This window comes from Canis lupus, chromosome X, assembly GCF_048164855.1.
Source record: "Canis lupus baileyi chromosome X, mCanLup2.hap1, whole genome shotgun sequence".
In the NCBI taxonomy this organism is placed as follows: domain Eukaryota; kingdom Metazoa; phylum Chordata; class Mammalia; order Carnivora; family Canidae; genus Canis; species Canis lupus.
In genome coordinates this window covers 89849896-89872667 of record NC_132876.1, presented here as the reverse complement: position 1 = coordinate 89872667, position 22772 = coordinate 89849896, and the positions used below count along the sequence as shown (strand labels likewise).

The window sequence follows — 22772 nt, the reverse complement described above, 5'->3', positions numbered from 1 at the left end:
CCCAGACTGTTTTACCATTAGAGTTCTATAAACTATGTATTTATACCCTGCCACACACTTAATATGTCTGGTATGGCTAAAGATCACTATCTATTAAGAACCTCAAATGAAACTAGATAAATAATCATTAGATTGAGAGGAGTCAAAACACAAATAGTCCTCTAATCCTCAAATTGATGGGCATTATACCGGACATAAATACATCTTTTCCTACATTCTCAAAACAAAAATACCAGAACTTTAGAAGTTCAATATGAGACTTTATTCAGAACATGACTGATGTGAATAACCAATTAAAAAAATTAATAGAAGAATGCTGAACTATGAATTAATGAAAGATGAATAACAATATGGTTCAATATCAAAACCAAGAGTTTTGAATTTTCCTTGACATTATGTTACTGAAGCAAGACTCAGTAATATTAAATAGGTAACTGAAACACCCATGATGTTATTAGGGATTTGACACCAGGTTTGAAAAATTGAACGCTTCGATATGATACACTTCAGTGACACCTAACTTCTCACTGCAAGTCTGAACATCTTTAAGAAAAGACTATCCCAAGTTAAGTAGTTAATGAAAAGAAACTGCAGGCTTTCCAGAAATATACCATGCTTCTTCATTTCAGCCAGAATAGATTTACTACATTTGGTGTCCAAATTTCCAGAACAATGAATTGTAAATCTTTCTGATAAATAAGCTTACCATAAGTCTATTTATTAATATTTATAATCAAAACTATCCCTTGAATGATGCTTTACAGTAGACAAAAGATCTTCTGAATACAAACTTTAATTTCTCTATCATACCAACAGACAACAGATGAATCCAAGAACACTTTCCCCCGTGAGGAAAACAATATATGGGGTACAAAATATCCTCCCTCCAAATAAACCTGTGACTGATGTTGTACTTCAGAAGGATGATCGCTTACTCCTATGGACAAAGATATGCAGGCTAGAATGTCTCTTGGTAGAATTCTTAGTATTGTCACTAGCTTAGTTGGTAGAGATGGAATGGAGTATCAACTTCAATGAAAACCAGGTTTTATTTTTAACTTAAAAATTATTATTCTGTGGGGATCCCTGGGTGGTTCAGCGGTTTAGTGCCTGCCTTCAGCCCAGGGCCAGATCCTGGAGACCCAGGATTGAGTCCCACATTGGGCTCCCTGCATAGAGCCTGCTTCTCCCTCTGCCTGTGTCTCTGTCTCTCTTTCTCTCTCTGTGTGTCTCATGAATAAATAAAATCTTTAAAAAAAATTATTATTCTAGAAATTACAATTCTCAACTTCTTCACAATCCCTTTTCTCCTTTTACTTTAGCAACTTTCACATAGGCTTTGTGTCTAATGACGAGGGAACCTAGTAAAAACCAAGGAAAGTGAATGCAGCAGATACAATGGAGGGGAAAGCTCAGGAAATCACATGCAGAAACACAACTGTGTCCTAGATTCATTTCTAAAGTGGAAGAGGCAAGCCCTGATAGACTTGCAAATATAAAAGTACTATAAAAATATTTTTGACTTAGCTTGTCAGGGTGCTAAAAAGAAATTTATTATAGTACCTCTACACTAACTGGGTGGCTGTTCATTTTAATTTATCCAGGAAATCTACTAAACTTTAAGAGATTCTGAAAAGTACTCAAGTAAAATTTAACCAGTGTAAAGCTGTTTTTCTGCCTTTACCTGTAAAAACTGATTTTAAAAAATTTAATATTACATAATTGAATGGAAAAAAAAATGAGCATCAGTGTCATGCTTACTTAGAGAATCTACCCACTTTCCAAGTATAACTGACAGTGGCTAGATTACTTGGCCTTGTAAAGCTGACCTCAATTAAAGTGAATAAATGCTCTCATTATGATAATTATTCTATCCTTTCCAAGATGAAAGAGTACTCTACTCTCTTTCCATTCTCCTCACTGGAATTGACCGAAGTAAAACAGAAGAGAGTAATCATGTGTTTTGTTTGTTAACAGGGCGTCATCCTCCCCAATAATGAGCTCATACTTGGGTTTCTTTTCTTTTTTGAGGGGGGGTGGCAGATTTTAGCATCTTTGGTACACTTCACTACAAGTCATTCCTTTGAATTCAAAAGATTTAACAGACTATGAGCTTCTTGAGAGCAGGGGCTATGCCTTACTTAAGTCTCATCAGCCATACCCTATGCCGGACCTGTGCTCACTCAAGGGTATGGAGAATCAGATAAATGGTGTTATTAGCTGTGACCTTGAAGAAGCCATTTAGCTACTAAGAACCTTATTCCCTCATCTGTAAAACAAGAAAAAAATAACAACTCTGCCATACTCAGGGTTTTCAAGAATCAATAGGCAAAGTTCAAGGAAGCACTTTGCACACTCTAAGGAAGTATAACGATATAAAGCTGTTTCTCCCTCCTTTAGTTCAAGTCTCATATTTAATGTCTTCTAGAGTAACGGTGTTTCCAGATACTCTTTTTTTCTGCTCAGGTGATCAAATACTAAATTTCTATAGAAATATATTACACATCTTCTAGGGTTTTTTAAAATTATATTTATTTATTCATGACAGACACAGAGGGAGAGGCAGAGACATAGGCAGAGGGAGAAGCAGGCTCCCCACAGGGAGCCTGATGTGGGACTTGATCCCAGGACCCTGGAATCATACCCTGAGCAGAAGACAGACACTCAACCACTGAGCCACCTAGGCATCCCATATTACACATTTTCATCCAAAAATATGGCTACTCACTTAAGTAATGGCCCTCAAAACAAATCAGCAGATATTAATTAAAGCCAAAATTAGAAACTATGTCTATTATAAGTTAACATTCCAAAAACTTATTTTTTATAAAATAAAGTGAAAAATTTAACTTACCGCACATTTTTCCACCTTGCCAGCATTATTAGCCCATTTTACTAAAGCTAACAGTCGAACAAAGAGTTGACGTGTCCGGCTAGCAAACTGCACTATTTCTATTTTCCTATAAAATAAAACAATTCTTAATGAACCAACACATTTGAAAAAGTATTTCACAATTTACTTCATCTGGACTGAAATACGAATCAATCTTTGTTTATGAGCATTACAATGAAATGAACAGAAATATGAATTATTGTCACATTTTATATACTGCCTGTTTTTTATTTTCAATAAAATTCAATAAAATTCAATAAAATATTTTAGCAATGAATCAGAATCACATTTTAAAAATTAATTTTGTATAACAATAAAAGCTGTTTAATAAAATGTATCCAATTTACAAACATAAAAATACAATGTAAAAGTTAACTAGCTCACAAAGGAAATCAAATTTAGAGTTAGGAATTTCAGAATTCAGACTACGAGTTATGAATTAGCAACCTTTTTGGTAGGAGAAAGGAACTGAAACAGATCTTTACCAAAGCTTGAAAGTGTCTCACTTCTACAAAACCAAGAGCCCATTTCCCATCTTGCAAGCGTGTGATTTAAACACCTGAATAATTAAAGAACTATGCAACTTTACCAAACTAATTTTAGTGAAAAACTTAGACATTAAGTCATCTAAACAAAGTTAAAGAAAGTAAGCTAAGCACTAAAAATAAGAGCTAGATGGTCTTCCCATATCTATTTTTATTCTATACCCACTACAATGCTTTTTCTCTCAATACTCATCTGTATTTTTATCATCTCATAAAGCCTTAAAAGCTTTACGTTGTCAGTGTGTTAGCAAGACCTCTCAATTTCCTGTCAGCTTTAAAACTGAAAAACCACTTTCATAGTTTACCTTAAGGTACTGAAAAAAAATATTCGACAGGCCAGGACTGATGACAGGACTCAGCAGGACATCAACCTCTCTCCAAGTGGACTCTGACCTATATTAATTTCAGTACAGCTGTTCAATGGCCTCCGGTTCCAACCCACATCTCTGCATCTCACCAATAGCAACACCATGAGGCAATGCACCAAAATAAAAGCTTTTGTTGAAATATAATCCTGACTGAGGACCACAGAATCTAAGTCCTAGCAAGCCTACAAAAAACCTGAAAGACTTCCTTAAGATTCAGCCAGCAATACGATTATTGATAGTACCAAGAAAAGCAAGGGCACAGATACAATTAAGACTCTTTGCCAGTATCTGTGAGAGATCTTAAGAAAGAAAACAAGCGGAGCATTACTCACAAGGCCGGAGCACAGCAGAAACAGAAAATGTACATTAAGACCTGGCACCGTCTCATTGCTGGGGGCCTCACTACTGTCACTCCAACTCAGCAACAACTTACAGAGCATGTGAGCTCTCTACTCTTCTCTTAGAGCAAACATATCTGTATATTATTAACTTGGTTCCCCAAATGAGCTCCTGTACTGGAAAGCAAACACCCACCTTTGTAAACTATTGTTAACATGACTTTTCAACTCCATGCAATCTCAAGTGATCAGCAGCATGAATCAGTTTTTCAAGGCCCAGTTTCCCTTCAGACACCAGAGTGGACATAAGAAATCCGAATTTACATTTCCTTCCTTTAAAATGGGCCAGCCAAACCATAACAAAAGTATGCTTCAACTGTCTCTCCCATCTCTACCTTTTGATCTCATTCCATCAGAAAGATAGCTGGCAGTGGGGGTGGGGAGCATAGTCAGTAATAAATCCTCCCTAGTGACTTGGTATTTAGGAAAAAAAAAAAAAAAATCAACCAAGGAGCATAAGTAATGCCAGACATACAGTCATGTAGCCTATACCATGGCGACAATTTAAACCTCCATCACAGGATTACTCCGAAACAATTTATCTTGTTCCTTTGGCCTATGGAAACATTGGTATTTAATTTAGTTGGGTCTTAAGCCCCAAACTCCAATTCAATCAAAATTCTCTCAACTATGAAACAGCAATAGCAGAAGACAAATGTCAGTTCTCTAACGACATCTAACAGCATCATCGTGGCAAATGGTAAATTAGCAGCCAACTTCCTGAAATCAGTCTGTTCCTCAGCTTCTTTTCTTAAGTCCTGTATCTTCTACATCTTCCTACCCCCTCAGGACTTGACAATAAAGGTTTCTAGAACACAAGGTCCAGAGCTGGTCTCACACCAAGAATTGTTGAACTGTCAAGGATGAGGAAATCACATTTCCAAAGGTGCCCTAAACAAATGGTGTGAAACACCACCCTACATTCTCTGGACCAGGTTTCCAATCCACAGCCCTACTACCCATACCCACACCCACACCCTTTCTCTCTTTCTCATACATACACACTCTCATAGACAAACCAACATAGACACAGATTTAAGTTTTTTTCATACTCACCTTTCTACATCAGATTTCCTTGGCAGTCTAAAAAGAAAAAAAAAAAAGAAAATGACTAAATATATACATACCTTCATCAAAACATGACAATGGTCTTTATGTTGACTCTATTATATATCTTAGTGTTTCAGAAAAACTGGATAAATAGCCACTACGGGCTGGCGAGGCTACCTATTCTTTTTTTTATAAGTTTCTAGCAATATGGCTATAGGGGAAAAAACCAACAAAGGAACATTCCTCTCCATTCAAGATGGTCCAAAAGGTACTGCATGAGCCTCAAACATTTAAAAAGCTCAAGCCTTACATTAAACACACTACTCTATCATGGAGTCAGAGAAAATATTTTTAAAACCAAAATAGTCACAGATGTAGAATACTAGTTGCCAGCTTCCCTGTATCCAATGGAGCCTTGCCTCCAAGCAGTAACTTCTCCATGTTTTGTCAGGGTGGGTAAAACTGGAAGCTAAACACCCAAAAGAACCAGTGTCAGCCAAGGGTTTTACACTAATTATGATGTTGCATGGTGGTTAGATGTAAATGAGGACTTTTAAGCTCCAGTAAGGTTTTTATTTCTTTTTTGCTAGTTCTCTAGTATAACAGCCAGCAACCAATGTCACCAATTACCCTGTTAAATTATACTATTTAACACACTCACCTCAAATGATGTTTACAAAGGTCCTTATCTGCCTCCTGAATCACCACATTCATTCGGGAAGTTTCTATCTCATGGCCTGCCCAAGATTCAATGGCCTGAGCAGCTCTAAAGCCTCCTCTACATCTGATCCCCTTTTCAAGAACACACACCGAACCACTTAGGTTCTCTTCTCCCACTCACAGGCCACAGGTGCAGAAAAAAAAATAAAACCAGAGTTCAAGGTACAAGGAGGGGAAACTATTAAAATGAGCTCTGGCTTACAGTTAATAATTCTGAGAGTAGACAGTGAGATAGAAGTTGAAGTTATGATCCGAGTGATAAAGGAAACTAGGTAGAAGCTGGAAGGGCCAGGAGATCATATGAAGTAGAAATTAAGGCCTTGTAAGACTGCAAGGAAAAACAACTACTGGCAAGTTCCTCTACATGTGAAAGCTCCTGAGAACATTCCCTTGAGAAGCCACAACCCTCCTCCTCAAGGGAGGGAAAGAATGAGAACCATGGATGCTGGTGTGCGCATAAGAGATAGAGAGAAACAAGATGAGAGCCTTTGGGGGGTAGAAAGAACAGGAAACATTGTTTGGTCTCTTCTCTCCTGCCCTAGGGACCCTCCCTAAAAGGATGATCTCAAAGTCAGAGGCAGTATCATTTCCGGGACAAAGATTAGGCCTTGTTGTCTGCATCTCTTTCCTCCCAATTCCTCCTAATCTATTTAAAAATTCCTTTTATGGGGGATCCCTGGGTGGCTCAGGGGTGTGGCGCCTGCCTTCGGCACTCAGGGCGGGATCCTGGAGTCCCGGAATCGAGTCCCTCATCAGGCTCCCGGCATGAAGCCTGCTTCTCCCTCTGCCTGTGTCTCTGCCTCTCTCTCTGTGCCTCTCATTAATGAATAAATAAAATCTTTAAAAAAAAAATTCCTTTTATGGATAACAAATCCACTATTTAAGGCAAAAGTCCTAAAATGCAAATTTTTGAAGTCACACTTATTTACACCAAAGTGTAATAAGACAAGTTTACATGACTGAGATCCTAGCATTTTCTAATTTTAATTAAAACAGGTTTAAAAAAAAAAGAGTAGAACCTAAGTTCCTAAGAAATCAAGGCAGAGTGTAAACTCCCAGATGAGAGCATGTATGTTGGGGGAAAGATGGAGGCAGACAAGCAGAAGGGGAAAAACAGAAATCTGCGGCCAAAATCAAACTACTGAAATTGTCAAGGTATTCTAAAAACTAATTTGTTAATGTATTAAAATAAACTAATTAAAATAAACTAATGGTACCCAGGAGCGATAAGAGAAAAATAAAGCAGTGAGTAAAGAATAGATAGCAGGGGCAGAGTGCTTTCCAGGGGTGGTCAGAGAAAGTCTTTCTGATAAGTTCTATCTGAACAAAGACCTAAATTAAAAGAAATGGGAAAGCAGACCACACAGATTTCTGGGGGAAGAGCAAAGTGTGCCTGGCACTATCAAAAATATGTCAAGAAGGGTAGTGGGGCTGAAATAGAATAAGCAAAGAGGAAAAGTATTAGGAAATGAGGACAAAGAGGGAAGGAGAAGGCAGAGACCACATGTCCTGGTTTGCCAAAGAAAGTCCTGGTTTATGCCTGATGCTCTGATATCATTTTTTAAGATTTAGTGGAGAGGGAGAGAGGGCGTGCTCATTTTGCATGCAAGCGGGAGGGGGAGAAGGAAAGAGAAAATGAATCTCAAGTAGACTCCCTACTGAGGATGGAGCTCAATTTCATGACTGAAATCACAGCCTGAGTTGAAACCAAGAGTCAGATGCTTAACCAACTGTGCCACCCATTATTATTAACACCACCACCTTTCATGCTCAAAAGTGTCCTGATTTGGACCATAAGTCTTATAGTCACTCCATATACAGGTGACTATAAAATGTTTTTACTCTAAATGAGATGGAGAACCACTGGAGAGCTGTGAGCAAAAAAGTTTTAAGGATCTTCTTGGCTATTTTATGGATGACAAAATTGCAAAAGGAAAAGGGTAGCAGTAGAGACATCAACTGGCATACTACAGTTAACATGGGCGAAGGATTCATACTCAATGGAAATGCTGAAAAGTGGCCGGACTCTGAAATCAGGTGACAAGACTTGATGTACTAAGTATGGGACTGGAAGAAAGAGGAGCCAAGAATTACTTGAAATTTTTGGCCTAACCCACAACAGGAAGAATGGAGATAATCTTTAGTAAAATTGGAAAGGGGTGGGGCAGGGCGGAGGCAGGGGGGATTAAGTGGAATTGACTGAAATGCCATTAGGAATTTAAATGTAGCCATTTGGATATATAGTCTGGAGTTCAGTGAAGTCTCTGCTGGAGATAGAAGTATAGGAATCATCATCATATAAAGGATGCAGGATTAAAACTATATACTTATACTACTGCAATAAAATAGACGTTTCTTCATAATTAAGTTGTAAAATAGAACACAGTATATAATTCAAAGAATTTCTTCAAATCATCTATGAAAGAACAAATTATACAAATTACACAACCACTGACATCGTTTTCAACATTTTTCCATAGCTATACACTGGGTAGGTGAGCTTCATATATACATAATTTTTTCATGGATACCCTTAAATTTTTATGAAATCCAACAGTAATTGGTTCAGGGAATTACATTACTACAATAGGACCTAATCATGACAGCTACTTAAGTTTCTCACTAGACGGGGTAGCCTTCTTTCTGTTCCATTCAATAAAGTACCATATGTCAAATTGGGTGGAATGATGTTTTACAGGAATAAGTGGAACCTATTCTAACTTTCAGTTATCTGCAAACAAATATTTTAAGTCTCTGGTAACAAATTACTGTGCTACTTTACAGACTAAGATCTACATACGAATGTATACAATTGAAAACTAATGTATATGTTTTCAATTGTATACATACAACTGCAACTGTTGATCTACAGTCTAACAACATAAAAGATAAAAACCTAAAATTCTTACTTTTTTTGAACCTGGATTTAAAAATGTAAAACAGTTTTTTAATTAAGGTATATATGCCTCAAAATTTTATAGTGCTTTTTCTACACACACTGAAAATCATTAGTGTATTCTGATCCTATTCTGAAGGGATTAACACTCTAATCATGTCCCAAGGCATTTCATTGGTAACTTGGTGATTTATAAACTCCCTTCATACTCCGAGACAATAACAGAAGACCAGTAACATAAAGCTTTTTCTTATACTAAATGCGTTAGGACTTCAAACACTCCCAAACATTTCAGGAAAAAACAACCTAGGAATCCAAAATTTTAGATTATTTTATACACAATACATCTCCTGAGTTCAAACTCTGTCAGAAGCAATTACAACCCTACGTTTAAAACATACCGTCAAGACGCTGTAAAACAGACTTCCTGTCTTTGGGAATTCAAATAGTATGTATTCTTAAACCCTAATCTTGGGTTTTCGACTAAAAAGCTTCCAACCAAGATATCAATTGGGCTCTGTTGGCAACTGGAGCAAAAATCCCAAAGATGGGATTTTCAGTGAGTCTAACATGCATAATTAACAAGTCTCCGTTGCTTCATCTCGAGAAAGACCCCAAACGCAAAGCTTTTCCTCCACCTCCGTTGAGCCCCACGAGTTTAGAAATTCTAGACTAGCCCAGAGGAAAGAAGAAAACAGCAGCCCCTTGGGGAGAGGGAGGTGCGAGCCTCTCTAAGCTGGTTGGGCGGGAAGAGGCGGACGGGAGGGGGGGGGTTGCTGGGGAGCAGGCATGGGTTTCGCGGCACTTACAGGTCCGTCAACACCATGAGCTCGGAGTAGGCCCGGTGCAGGAGAAATTCGATGAGGGTGCTCAGCCGGTAGCCCGGGCTGGCCGCGGCTGCAGCGGCCGCCGCCACGGCGGCTCCTGGAGGAGGAGGCGCAGGGGCTGACGCGGGACCACCGCTGGCCCCGCCACCGCCTCCAGGCGGGACCAACTGGTGGTTCTCCAGCTGCACTGGGGCCATGGCGGCGCAGGGCCGGACTTGGCGCAGCGGCACAAGATGAAGCCCTTGAGCCTCCCGGGCGCTCGGTCACCGCGCCTAAGTGGGCGCGGGCAGAGTCGCCACCGCCTACCGCCAGGCCGCCTCCGAACAGGAAGCCGTGCGCCAGCCGCGGAGGCCCGCCCCCATGTAGCGACGAGCTCGCCGGCCCCAGAGACTGGAGCGAAGGGCGGGGGAAAGCGGGGGGAGGCGGGGAGGGCGGGGAAGCGGGACGGCCTCCGCAGAGAAGCTGCGCCTCCGCAACCGATCAGAGGCAGCCTCGCCAGGCAGCCGCAGCGTCCATGTTGACGGCTCAAAGCGGAAGTCGTTAGGCTGAACGGAAGGGAACCTGCAGGGGGACTTCCGACAGCAACCTGTGCCTTTTTCCCGACTGTCCGGCGCCGTGACGCTGGGGGGCGCGTGGGAGTGGGGCGGGGCCGGCGCGCGGGCCGGGAAAGCGGAAGCGGGGGCTGTGCGTCGCCGGAAACGGGTGTGAGGGCGGAGCTGGCGGCGTCACCGCGGACGTCAGTAGTTGCCCCGCCCTTGCCTTCGCCGCCCGCCGGTGCTTAAAAGGCTTCAAAGTACTGTGAGGTATTTATCAACGCTCCCCAATGGGGCCAAACGCGACTGGGGAGGTTTCCTCCCAAGATGTTCGTGAGTTGTGATTCTGGAATCGCGAAGAAATTGTGGCGGCTGCGCTCTTGTGGCTTCTCAGATCTTTGCTCCTCCCACAGTCTGCTCATGCGCTTTTCGTGGGATAGCAAACGTTTCCGTCATTGTTGGCTTTTTTTTTCTTTAACTGTGGGAAAAGATGCGAGAAAATATGATGGGGGGCAGGAGCAGGGCTTTTGGCAGAATAACTTCACTTTAATGAAGTTGGATATACGTATATCTCGTTTCCGACCCCCTAAATCCCGGGAGTTCTACCACAGAAACAGCCCTTAAATCCTCTACCGCTGGCTTTCACTCAGTTCTTGTCCCTGCTCTTGCAGTCGACGCCCTGTCCTCCTAAGGTTTTCAGGTCTTTTTCTATGCGCTACCTCCACTTTTCCCCTTCAAAATCCACGTTTAGTATTTTGCTTCTTGCTTTAAAATGGTGACTCAACCCAGCCTGCACGTTGGAATCGCGGGGCGTGAGGGGCGGGGCTTTAAAAAATACTTATGCCATCCTTCTAGGTTCGGCTTTAAGTGGTCGGATGTGAGGTCTGTGTTAGAAGGTTTTAAAAGCTTCCTAGGTGATTTTATTGTACAGCTAAGGTAGAAATCCACTGTTAAAAAAATAACAATTCCTATGACTCTTTTTTCAAACATCCTTTTGGGGATTCCTATCTGTAACTCTTAGGTGTAAGAGATGCCCTTGTTCTTTCATCTATAAAATACTTTTTGCCCACTTAGTAATTCTCAGTCATTCCTGAAGGCCGTTCACTTGTCTCCCAAAGGTGTAACCTTTGGAGAATAGTCGCTTGCTCTCTTTTGTGGCCTTTAAGCATATTTACACTTAATAGCATCATGGTACTCCTCAAAATGCTTTCCGAGTACTTATGGATAGTGCAGTTGCTGGGGGGCAGAGACTATCATCCCTCCCTATGCAAGTAACCTCAGGGAACAAACATTTTTCTGTTAGCTAGAATGGTACCATTTCTTTTGCAGTTTTTGTTTGTTTTACTGAAGTTCTCCCCCACTCTTCTTGAAAACTATTGACTTGCGTTAAAAAAAAAAAAAGTGGTTACAGACACGCGAAAGATAAATGGTCGTATAAGATGGTGTTTAACGTCTTTTCTAACTCAGATTCTCATTCTGTGTGATGTTGATAGGGTTTTAACTCTGCCTTATTGCATATATTAAACAGTTATACACTATGTCTTTTGGTATACATTTTATTTGTCAGTAAGGGTCTCCAGAGACAGTATGACCAACTTGCAAATAAAAGAAAAAAAAATTAATTGGATGGGTTTGTTTTAGAATAGAGAAAATCTCACCCACATCCATCAGATTAGATTCTATTGAAATATCTGTGAGTTGAAATAGGTATCTTTAAAAATTGGAAAGTACTTGTTAAAAAGGATATTCTAAAGGAAAACAAGGCAAAAATCTAGGAATAAAACTGTGAGAGGTGCTATGCTTGAATTGTTGGTGATCAGGGAGGTAATACAAATGAAAGCTCAAAGGGGTGATAGCCCACCTCCCAACCTGATAGTTTAGCTGTTAGACAAATACAGGAAGTGCTAGTGAGGAAATGAATGGGGAAGGAGAAAAATTGTTAGCAAGTTTGGCTGAGTTACTAAAGGAATGACTCCTCCGAATCACTTTTGTAAATCGTGTAATTTATAATTTTACAGCCTATAGTACAGTGCTTGGCTTTGTAGTATATATACATAATTCTTTCATTCATAACTACTAATTATTCCTCTATTTGGTCATCACCAGATTCTTCACACTTCAGATAGTTTCAGAACTAGCAGCATGATATTTCCTTGGCTCTTCAATTGACCTAGACATTTGAGATCTTTCATGAAGTCAATCTGATTTTAATAAATTGATTGCAAAATAGGGAGAAATAAAAGAATATTTCCTTTTAAGCCCTCTTGATAGAAAAATAGAATTGTGATAAATATAACTTCATTTTGAAGCATACAACTGCCCCTCAGACACAAATGAGTGGGAAAGAGATTGAAAAGTAATTTTTTTTTTTTTACAAGATACTACAGTCAGTTCCTCCAAAGCAGACTGCAAAAGCAGTAACTGCATTCATTCAAGAGATGCTCCATTGATGGTAAAGTTGAGGAAAGGAAGTCAATACTGTGAGTGTGGTCTGACCAATGTAGAAAAAGACAACACTTTTATAGTTTTTGCCTGTAAAAGAAAACCCAAACTTCTTACTGTGGTCTCTAAAGCCATTAACAAAGTGACCCTTGCCTGCTTCTTCACCACTCTTATGCCACTCTTTCCTTCGCTTACTACACCTATAACCTCACTGGGTCTAGCACCTGCTGTTCTCCACAATGTTAGGGCTTGTCCACTGTTCCAAATATGGGAAACACTTGTTTCCCAGTTGTCCCAGCTCAGGTGGCTGGTTTCTCATCCTTCCAGTATCTGTGTAAATGAGAAAATCCTTAGCGAGGCCTCCCCTGACTATATGATATTAGGAATGTAAAAGGAATTTCATTGCCCTATTGTAGAAGCAAAATGGCTGAGTAAATTGCTATTTTTTTTTTAAGATTTGTTTATTTTAGGGAAACCTGGGTGGCTCAGTGGTTGAGCACCTGCCCCTGGCTCAGGGCGTGATCCGCAGTCTCAGAATCGAGTCCCACATCAGGCCCCCTGCCTGGAGCCTGCTTCTCCCTCTGCCTACGTCTCTGCCTTTTTCTCCCTGTCTTTCATGAACAAATAAAATCTTTTATTTATTTATTTTTAAATAAAATATTTTAAAGAAAAAAAGATCTGTTTATTTTAGAGAAAGAGAAAGTACATGCAGTGTGAGCACACAGTTGGGCAGAGGAAGGAGAGAGAGGATCCTCAAGCAGACTCCTCACTTAGTGTAGAGCATGACACGGGGCTTGATTCCAAGACCTTGAGATCACAACTGGAGCTGAAATCAGGAGTTGTCTACTTAACAACTGAGCCACCCAGGCACCCCAAACTGCTGTATTTCTATGTAACTGTTCAAATGAAGGAATTAAACCTATATGTAACAACATAGATACATCTCAAAAACAATACTGAATGAAAACAGCAATCTTTTTTGATATTGATACATTTCTGTCCATTTTTATTTTTTATTTTTTAAAATTTAATTTTAATTACAGTGTAGTTAACATACACTGTTATATTGTTTTTAGGCATACAACATAGTGATTCACCAGTTCTATACATCACCTTGAGCTGTCATGACAAGTGTACTTCTTATTCCCCATCACTTATTTTATCCACCCCCTCCCCTCTGGTAACCATTAGTATGTTCTATATAGTTAACTGTCTGTTTCTTGCTTTGTATCTTTCTTTTTTTTTCTTCACTCATCTGTTTTGTTTCTTATTTCTGCCCATTTTTGAAGCACACAAAATAACGCTATAATTTCATATATTGTAGTCAAAGTGAAAAATGTAAATGAGGATGACATAGCTTTTCAGGATGGTAGTTACATCTAGGGAGGGGTAAGGGATGAGGCAGTGCTTTATTGGTTGTTAGCTATTAGTTCTATGTAATGGGTTTACTGAAGAAATACCTGAAAGAAATGTGACAATATTAATATCTATTAAATCTGGGTAGAAAGAGATGATTGTTAATATATTCTGTACATTTCAGTATTTTTAAAAATTTCATGATTTGTTAAAGTTTAAACTGTTTCTGTTAATTTACACAAGCTGCCATAATAAACCACTAAATCACAGTGACTTAACAGTAAGAGTATTTCTTGTGCTCACAAAGTTCAGTAAAGATATTACCTGATGGAGATGCCCATCCTACTCTAAGTACTAACCCAGAGATCCAGGCTCCTTCTACCTTGGGAAGCCATCACTTTAACCAGGAGATTTTTTTAGTGTCCACCCACATCCCATTAGTCAGAATTAGTCACATGGCTAGGAGCTGGGTTAGTCTATGTTGTCTCAAATGGCAAGACTTTATTCTTTTTTATGGCTAGGTGATATTCCATTGTATATATACCACATCTTGTTATCCATTCATTTATCAGTGGACACTTAGGTTACTTCCATACCTTGGTTATTGTAAATAATGCTGCAGTGAGGGCTAGGGAATGAAGAATGGGTGAAATAGGTGAAGGGGATTAAGAGGTACAAGTTTTCAGTTATAATAAGTTGCAGAGATGAAAAGTACAGCATAGAGAGTAGTCAATAATATTATAATAATGTTATATGGAGAAAGATGGTGACTACGCTTACTGTGGTGAGCAAAGCTTAACATATAGAATTGTTAAATCACTATGTTGTGTCCCTGAAATTAATATAACATGGTCTGTCAACTATACTTAAGTAATAAATTCTTTTTTTAAGAGTTATTAATTATTTTAGAGGTGGGAGAAGAGAAAGAGGGTCAAGCAGACCCCATGCTGAGCACAGAACCTCATGCAGGGCTCAATCTCACAACCCCAAGACCATGACCTTAGACAAAATCAAGAGTCAAACACTCAACCAAGCCACCTACTCAGGTGCCCCAATAATAAATTCTTCTTAAAATAAAGGCCATGGAGCTGCGAAATACAGTCTTGTGTGCCTAGGAAGAAAATGAAATGGTTTGGTGAACAAATAGCATTGTTTTTACCACAAGATTAAAGTAGTCTTCTCTTTGTCTCTCTGTTTCTCTGTCTCTCTCTCTCTTTTTTTTCCCCCTTAGAGCACAGCCTCTGGAATCAGATCACTTAGATTAAAATCCTAGTATTTACCTCAGAGGATGATTGTGAAGAATTGATGAGTTAACATTTACAAACAGTAAGTGATCTATAAATATTAACTATTACCATCATCATTACTTAAGAGTAATAATTCTTAAATTTGTTATTTCACCTTAATTACCTATGAACTAACTGTCTTTTCTTGTACTAATGTGGCTCTCTCTGTCATGGCCCCAGCACTAGCATAGTATGCCTAGCTTCTGGCTTCAATGAATGAATGGGACAGGTATATTTCTTCATCTGTACACTGTAGTTCTATTTATATTGTGTTCTTTTATTTAGGATTAAGATTGACTTACATGGATTTACATGTGAAATGAAGTGTCTAAGGTTTCTATGAAAACACTTTGGAAAATAAAGTGGGCAGAGGTAGATGAAATACCACTGGCAACATGTTGAGAATTATTAAAGTTGATGATGGCTACATAGAAGTTCTTTATACTCTGTTCCTTTTCTTCTTTTCTGTAGGTGTGGGAATATGCATGATAAAAAGTTTTGAAAAATTGAATACAGGTAGTCAACTAAAGGTCCAGATTTTTTTCTTTCCTAATCAACAGCTGATTGATAAAACACATATAATGTTTCAGATTTTTAAAAATATTTTCTTTATTTGAGAGAGAGAGAGAGAGAATGAGCAGGGGGAGGGGCAGAGGGAGAAAGACAAGCGGACTCCCTGCTGAGCAGGGAGCCTGATGTGGGGCTTAATCCTAGGACCCCACAATGACCTAAACCAAAGGCAGATGCTTAACTGACTGAGCCACCTAGGCGTCCCATCTTCCAGATTTTTAAAACATTTGTGTAATTTATAGAGTGTTTAACATTAAAAAAAACTAAAAGGAAACTTATGCTTGCTTGTAAAAGAGATGAAAGTGTTAACTTTGGTTTCAGGCCTTGAAATAAGAATGTTTGCAAGGAGCTCTAAAAACAACAAAAACAAAAAACAAAAACAAAAAACTTATCCAAATGTATAATCTTAAAAATTTCTAGCTGTGCTAAAATTCAGTATCTTTTATTTCACGTCCCAGTTACTTAAAAAAAAATTGGGGACTGAGAACATTTAAGATCTACTCTCTTACCAACTTTCAAATATATAACACATGTTAACTATAGTTACGATACTATATACTAGATCTTCAGAACTTATTCATTTTATAACTGGAGATTTATACCATTTGACTAACATTTCCCCATTTCCCCCACCCCAGCCCCTGGCAACCACCAACCTACTTTTTATTTCTATGAGTTTGACTTTTTTGGATTCCCACATGTAAGTGTGATCATATGGTATAGTCTTTGTCTTTCTGTGTCTGACTTACTTTACTTAGCATATTGCCATCAAGATTTTATCCAAATGGCAGGGTTTCCTTCTTTTTTATGGCTGAATAATATTCCTTTGTCTCTGTATGTGTGTGTGTGTGTATGTTCACGCTGCAGTGAATATGGGGGTACAGATACCTCTTTGTAAAATTCATTATCTTTTATTTTTTTAATTTTTATTTTTAAGATTTTATTTATTTATTTGACAGAGAAAGCACAAGCAGGGGGAGTAGAAGAGAGAGAGGGAGAAGCAGGCTCCCCACGGAGCAGGAAGCCCAACGTGGGACTCGATCCCTGGACCCTGGGATCATGACCTGAGCTGAAAGCAGACACTAAACCTACTGAGCCACCCATGCACCCCCATTATCTTTTAAATGAGTGATTTCTAATGTGTGAACAAAGGAAAAAGAAGGAAGAAGGAAGCCATTTAAAAAATAGTTATATTCTGATCCCTGGGTGGCGCAGCGGTTTGGCGCCTGCCTTTGGCCCAGGGCGCGATCCTGGAGATCCGGGATCGAATCCCATGTCAGGCTCCCGGTGCATGGAGCCTGCTTCTCCCTCTGCCTGTGTCTCTGCCTCTCTCTCTCTCACTGTGTGCCTATCATGAATAAAAAATAGTTATATTCTTCATTAAGAGATAAAAATTTTATTGTGTCTTGTTCTATCTTTGTTAGGGAAGAACACCAACCTCTAAATTGCCAGGAATAAACCTGCCATCCGTAGGTGCCAAAAGTGACGACGTGATCAGAGTAAGCCTTAGCGCAGCAGACAACAGGGGCATCACCACAATAGCTCTGGTTCTCATGTCCCCAAGTCCCATGGCATGATGTGATGGGCCCAGATGGAGACCCTGTGATCAGTGAGTTGCATCATAGCTGAGAAACCTGGGGCCCACGGTTCAACATCTTAATTCTTAGCAGTCAAATTGAAACAAGATTGAACTGGTACACATAGGAGAGAGCTGAGATGTCAGGCCCAGCCGAATAGTCCTCCTTTTTTTGTTAGGGTATCAGGCAGAGCAGAATAGCCCTGCCATCCTGAGGGTGTCCAGTGCAACACAGTAATTCCACTGGGCCAAGCCCACATTAGTTTTTCTGTGTTCATAGCACAAGGATGAGATAACAAGCCCAGCAGTAGGGTCATGTCACTTGCAGCTGCTGCTTGACTCATGTGAACCATGTGACAGTTTTGTGATGCTACAGTGCTCGGTGAAGGGGACAAAGAAAGCATTAAATGTTCCCACCCCTTCCCCAAACACACACACCTCATAGGGATGAAGGTGTCCCATTATCAGGTTATTGTTTCCTTTCCATGACCACATAGTTCATTTGTTCTAAGTCAGTAGCCAGTATGTCTCTCTGCACTCAGCCAACTTCCACCTCCACCCAGATCTTTTTCCATTTCAGATAGGAGGCACCATGGTAGAACTTGGTGGAACCATGATGTCCCCTGTCATCAAGCAGGCCATGGTAGGGATACTCTAGGGCTTATGAATTTCACCAACTGATTGTTCTGATGGTCAGTGCTCTTCCACCCCCAACAATTGAAACCAAGTGGTAGCAGAAGCAAAGATTGTAGTCACCTTCCTCCTGTGGTCTAACTGCTGCTTCAGGATGAAATCAGTCAGGTTTCTCAGGCACTAGAACCAGAGGGGAAAAAAGGAGAGGAAGGACTAGAGATTGTCAGAGTGGGATCACAAATATGGAGTACCAGTCTCCTATTGCTCCAACTCTTTCAGTCCTGATCTTCCCTACTCGGCTGTTCCAAAGGAGATGTTTCCTTGGAAGCCTGATAGGCCATATGGCTGCATTCAGTCTTAGCGGGTGTGGACCCCTTCTACAAGTGTCCACATGGGCTATAGAGATGTCTTGTTGGGCTGTAGCAATGGCTCTTCAGAGTTCTCAGCCTCACAGAGGGGTGTCTTTACTACACCAGTCAGTCATCATTCGGGTGCTTGACCTGAGAGCTGGGGCATTAGCCATAGCCCAAGAGTCAGGGAAAACACAACATGGATGGTCCTCAGCAGTACTGCCTAAGGCAAGGGTGATGACTTTCAATTTGACCCATTGTACTAAACCAGTCCTTACCACAGTGTTTCTTTTTTTTTTTTTTAATTTTTATTTATTTATGATAGTCACACAGAGAGAGAGGCAGAGACATAGGCAGAGGGAGAAGCAGGCTCCATGCACCAGGAGCCCGACGTGGGATTCGATCCCGGGTCTCCAGGATCACGCCCTGGGCCAAAGGCAGGCGCTAAACCGCTGCGCCACCCAGGGATCCCACCACAGTGTTTCTAATGGAGCTGTTGGAGTTGGACAGCTGCTGCTCCCCAGGACACCTCATCAGCTTTTAGTTTGGCTGAGACATCAATAAGCCAAGCCCAGGCATTTTTAGGGACACTCTGGAAGTGGGTCCCTACATAACTGGAGGCTGCCCCTGTGAGTGATGTAGGAGGGGGAGCTACCGTGGCCCCTAAAGCTGTGGCCACAATATCTTAATGTGAAGAGGACACACCTGTGGGACTAGGCATGCCATTTCATTAAATAAGAAAAGTCTATTGTGCCTTTCTAACTCTAAGCATTGAGTAGACCCACCTAAGATGAGACAATTTAGGTGCAGTGTAACCCGGAGGTACTGTGAGATGCTCAGTCTCCCCAAGTGCCTGCCCGATAGCAGACAAGTAGCTCTTTTGCAAATGGAATGTCGTGGGTAAGTGTCTGGGTGGCAAGTCCAGAACCCGCTGAGATGCGTCCAAGCAGAAGCAGTCTCCCTTTTCCAGAGGGCATACAACAAGGGTCCAAAAAGCCAGACTCAGATGGTTACAGTTAATTCCCCTCTTCATATTATTTCATTTCTAGTTCTGGCCAGGTGAATACATGGCTGTGAATGAGCACTGGTATTCAAGTGAGTCATAAAAATTTTTATCCTGCTTCCTTGCCCTCCCTTTACCTCACTGTATCCTAATTAGAGGTTAAGGCCTCTGGTTTGCTCTGGGAGTGAAGAAACCTCAACCCCCATCCTTAGTCCCTTTTCTCCTTAAAGGCAGTTAAATCAGAATACTTGGTTCATGGTCAAGCAGTAAAGGTACTGGAGGAGGAATGTGTTTTAAGGCAGCCATTTATTTGGCTTCTCAATTCCTCCAATAGAACGATTTCTGTGGAGGGATCTGGTTTCATAGAGGCACTCTCAATTCCAGTTGGGTGGACAGCTCACTGTTTGCTGCCCCTCCCTCCATGGCTCAATATCCAGACCAAATTTCTTTGGTACTCATCCTATCAGTCTCCTTATGGGTAGCCCCTGCTCAAACAGCCGTATCCGCATTGTCTTACACGTTACTTTGGAGGGAATTTGATATCCCCTTCCTTAGTTTTGTCTTGTACTGCAGAGTCTTTGCCTTGTTTGGATTGCCCATCTTTATCCTAGGCATTTTTTTGGCTCTGTCATCACTGCCTACCACGCACACAGGGCTTCCAAGTATTAAAAACAAAGAGAGTAGTCTTCTACCTGGAAGTGGGGTAGGGCAGACCACAACATCCTTTCAGCCGTTGTCTAAAGTGAGGGGTTCATCATGGGAGCTTTCATTCTGTCCATTTTGTAGTCGGTCTGGAGCATCTGTAGCACTCAGGCTTTGAATAGCTTCTTCCATAGTGTTCCATCCATGGAATTTTTATCAGCTTTGGGGAAATCTTTCTGGTTTGGCCATAATGTAGTTATTGAAACAAATTTAAAGTAGCAAGCCTTGTTGAGGGCATAATTCTGTCCCAACTATGTCATAGCTTGAAGCATATAAGACAGCCTAGCTGCCGCCACTCATCCTTGATCCCTTGCCACACACATAACAGCCAGGTCTTCAGTAGCTCTCCACTCATTAGCCAAAGCAGTCCCCAGCGTCCCTCACCACAGTGGGCCAACAAAAACTGATTTTTCTTGGACTACAGATTTGTCCCTTGTGATTTTAGACTGATTAGGCTAGGATAATTTAGAGTTTCTACCAAGGTACGGTCAGGACCCTCACTACTATGAACCAGGACCCTTCACTCAGTAATAATGTGCACATCTGCAGCTCCTTGCATCTCCCCCACTTGAGGCATCTCTATCACTAATAACATACTTTCTGCACTGAATCTGGGCTCTGATGATCTTTTTGGCCCTTCGGTGTCAGATTTGTTATTCCATCCTAGGATTTTAGAGTTCTGATCAGACTTTGGTGTCCTCTCATGAAATACGTCTCTCTCTTTTTTTAAAGATTTTATTTATTTGAGAGAGAGCACAAGCAAGGGGTTGGGGGAGGGGCAGAGGAAGAAGCAGACTCCCCAATGAGCAGGGAACCTGACATGAGGCTCCATACCAGGACCCTGGGATCACGACCCAAGCCAAAGGCAGACACTTAACTGACTGAGCCACCTAGGAGCCCCTGAACAATCTTTTAATACTATCTATGTTCTGTGTTCCATCATCTTGTGTGTTGTCTGAGAACTTTTGAGAAATTGGCCTTGGAAGAGATCTTTGTAAATATTCTGCCCTCTAGGAGGCTGCTGATTTTTCCACTGAGCAGTTGAGATAACTTAACATTAGAGTTAAGGGCCGAAGTCATGTATAAGTGATATTTTTTTGTTTAACTGAGTGTCAGGTAATTTCTCAGGGAGTTGTTTGCTAATAATATACTAACTTCTGGCATAACATCCCTGAGGATAATTTGGAATTGTAGTGGCCACCTTAGGCCAACTTTGACATGTATAAGATTGTTCCTCTGAGAGGTGCTAGACGTATCTTAGAACAACAGGAAAAAACTCACAGAGACTATCCCATCTAAGAAAGAGAAAACACGTTATTTTTCCATACATTGAATACTAACAAGTGCTGACTTTTCAGTGCTATGACTTGATAAAATGATCAAGACCCCAAGTTATTGGTTAAAACACCTCTAATGACTCTTGTGGGAAGCTGTATATAACAACCATATGTCAAAATGGGTGTTTAGCTTTTACAGTGCTAACTTCATTCGGAAACCAACTCCTTCTCTCCTTTTACAGTTTTTCCTTTTCTCTTTGACTCACTTAGGAAATTTTAAAGATAATCAGAAAAATTATTTTGTCATTAGGTGCAAATTCTAGGAATATCTAGTACAGATAGTCATAAATGTCTTTGAGGAAGAAAGAAAAAATACAATAAACTGTGTTTCTTTCACTTTAAAAAACACAAAAAATAAGTTTAAATCATGGCCTTTTTTTTTACTATAGTTACAAGGTAAGAAGAATGTCTTCTCTTGGTTTTAATCTATAAAATTAATGCAAGTCACTGTTCTAGTTTATACAACTAAGGCCAAACTTCTCATTATTTAAACTTCCTAAATTTCATATGTTGGTCTTTTGGAACAAATACATTTTCATTGTTTGCACAAGATGTTAAAGATTACAAAATATAAAATGGTGCTTCACTAGATGACAGTTTAACAAGCATCTTTTATCCAGATCTTTAGTAAACATCTGTTTAGGTTTTAAACATTAGATTGAATTTATTGACGAATAATCTTTGGATAAATTTTGTACTAATTTCTTAGTATAAAAAACATATAAAACTTTAGTCACTAAACATAGTTTCAATTTACTCTCATTCTTATAAATCATAGAACTATTTTAAGTTCACAGAATATTCCAGTGCTTTAGATCATTGACACATGCTTATTATATCCCCTTAAAATTTACTAATATAATCTAAAAAGTGTATGCAGGGAAAATTAGCTAGAAGGTTCTTTTTTTTTAAGATTTTATTTATTCATGAGAGACACACACACATACAGAGAGAGAGAGAGAGAGAGAGATAGAGGCAGAGACACAGGCAGAGGGAGAAGCAGGCTCCATGCAGGGAGCTGATATGGGACTCGATCCCGGGTCTCCAGGATCACGCCCTGGGCTGAAGGTGGCACTAAACCGCTGAGCCACCTGGGCTGCCTTAACTAGAACTTAACTATTTCCTGCCTATTAGTTTTTTCTGTGTCTAGAGAAAACAAAAGTTGACTGTGTGGATTAAAGGAGATAATAAAAGGGACGCCTGGGTGGCTTAATGGTTGAGCATCTGCCTTTGGATCAGGGCGTGATCCTGGAGTCCTGAGATTGAGTCCCACATCATGCTTCCTGC

At 40.3% G+C, this 22772-nt stretch overlaps 2 protein-coding genes across 6 annotated transcripts in view; one reads left to right on the top strand and one right to left on the bottom strand.

The window, feature by feature from the left end:
* MED14 (mediator complex subunit 14) overlaps positions 1 to 10329 on the bottom strand; it is a 66300-nt gene extending 55971 nt beyond the window's left edge. For 3 of the 4 annotated variants that reach the window (XM_072817573.1, XM_072817576.1, XM_072817574.1), the window contains exons 1-3: positions 9680 to 10329; positions 5261 to 5287; positions 2855 to 2960 (exon numbers count right to left, since the gene is read on the bottom strand). In XM_072817573.1, coding sequence (XP_072673674.1) covers positions 2855 to 2960; positions 5261 to 5287; positions 9680 to 9894 — 348 coding nt within the window. In that variant the 5' untranslated portion in view covers positions 9895 to 10329. Of the gene's footprint in view, positions 1 to 2854; positions 2961 to 5260; positions 5288 to 5915; positions 6093 to 9679 lie in introns of those variants that run through there. The other variant, XM_072817575.1, reaches the window with a different exon arrangement.
* Positions 10330 to 10430: 101 nt separating this feature from the next.
* Positions 10431 to 22772, top strand: part of USP9X (ubiquitin specific peptidase 9 X-linked) — a 482368-nt gene continuing 470026 nt past the window's right edge. For both annotated transcript variants that reach the window (XM_072817572.1, XM_072817568.1), the window contains exons 1-2: positions 10431 to 10500; positions 15260 to 15354. The gene's annotated coding sequence lies outside the window, so the exon portion shown is untranslated. The remainder of the gene's footprint in view (positions 10501 to 15259; positions 15355 to 22772) is intronic.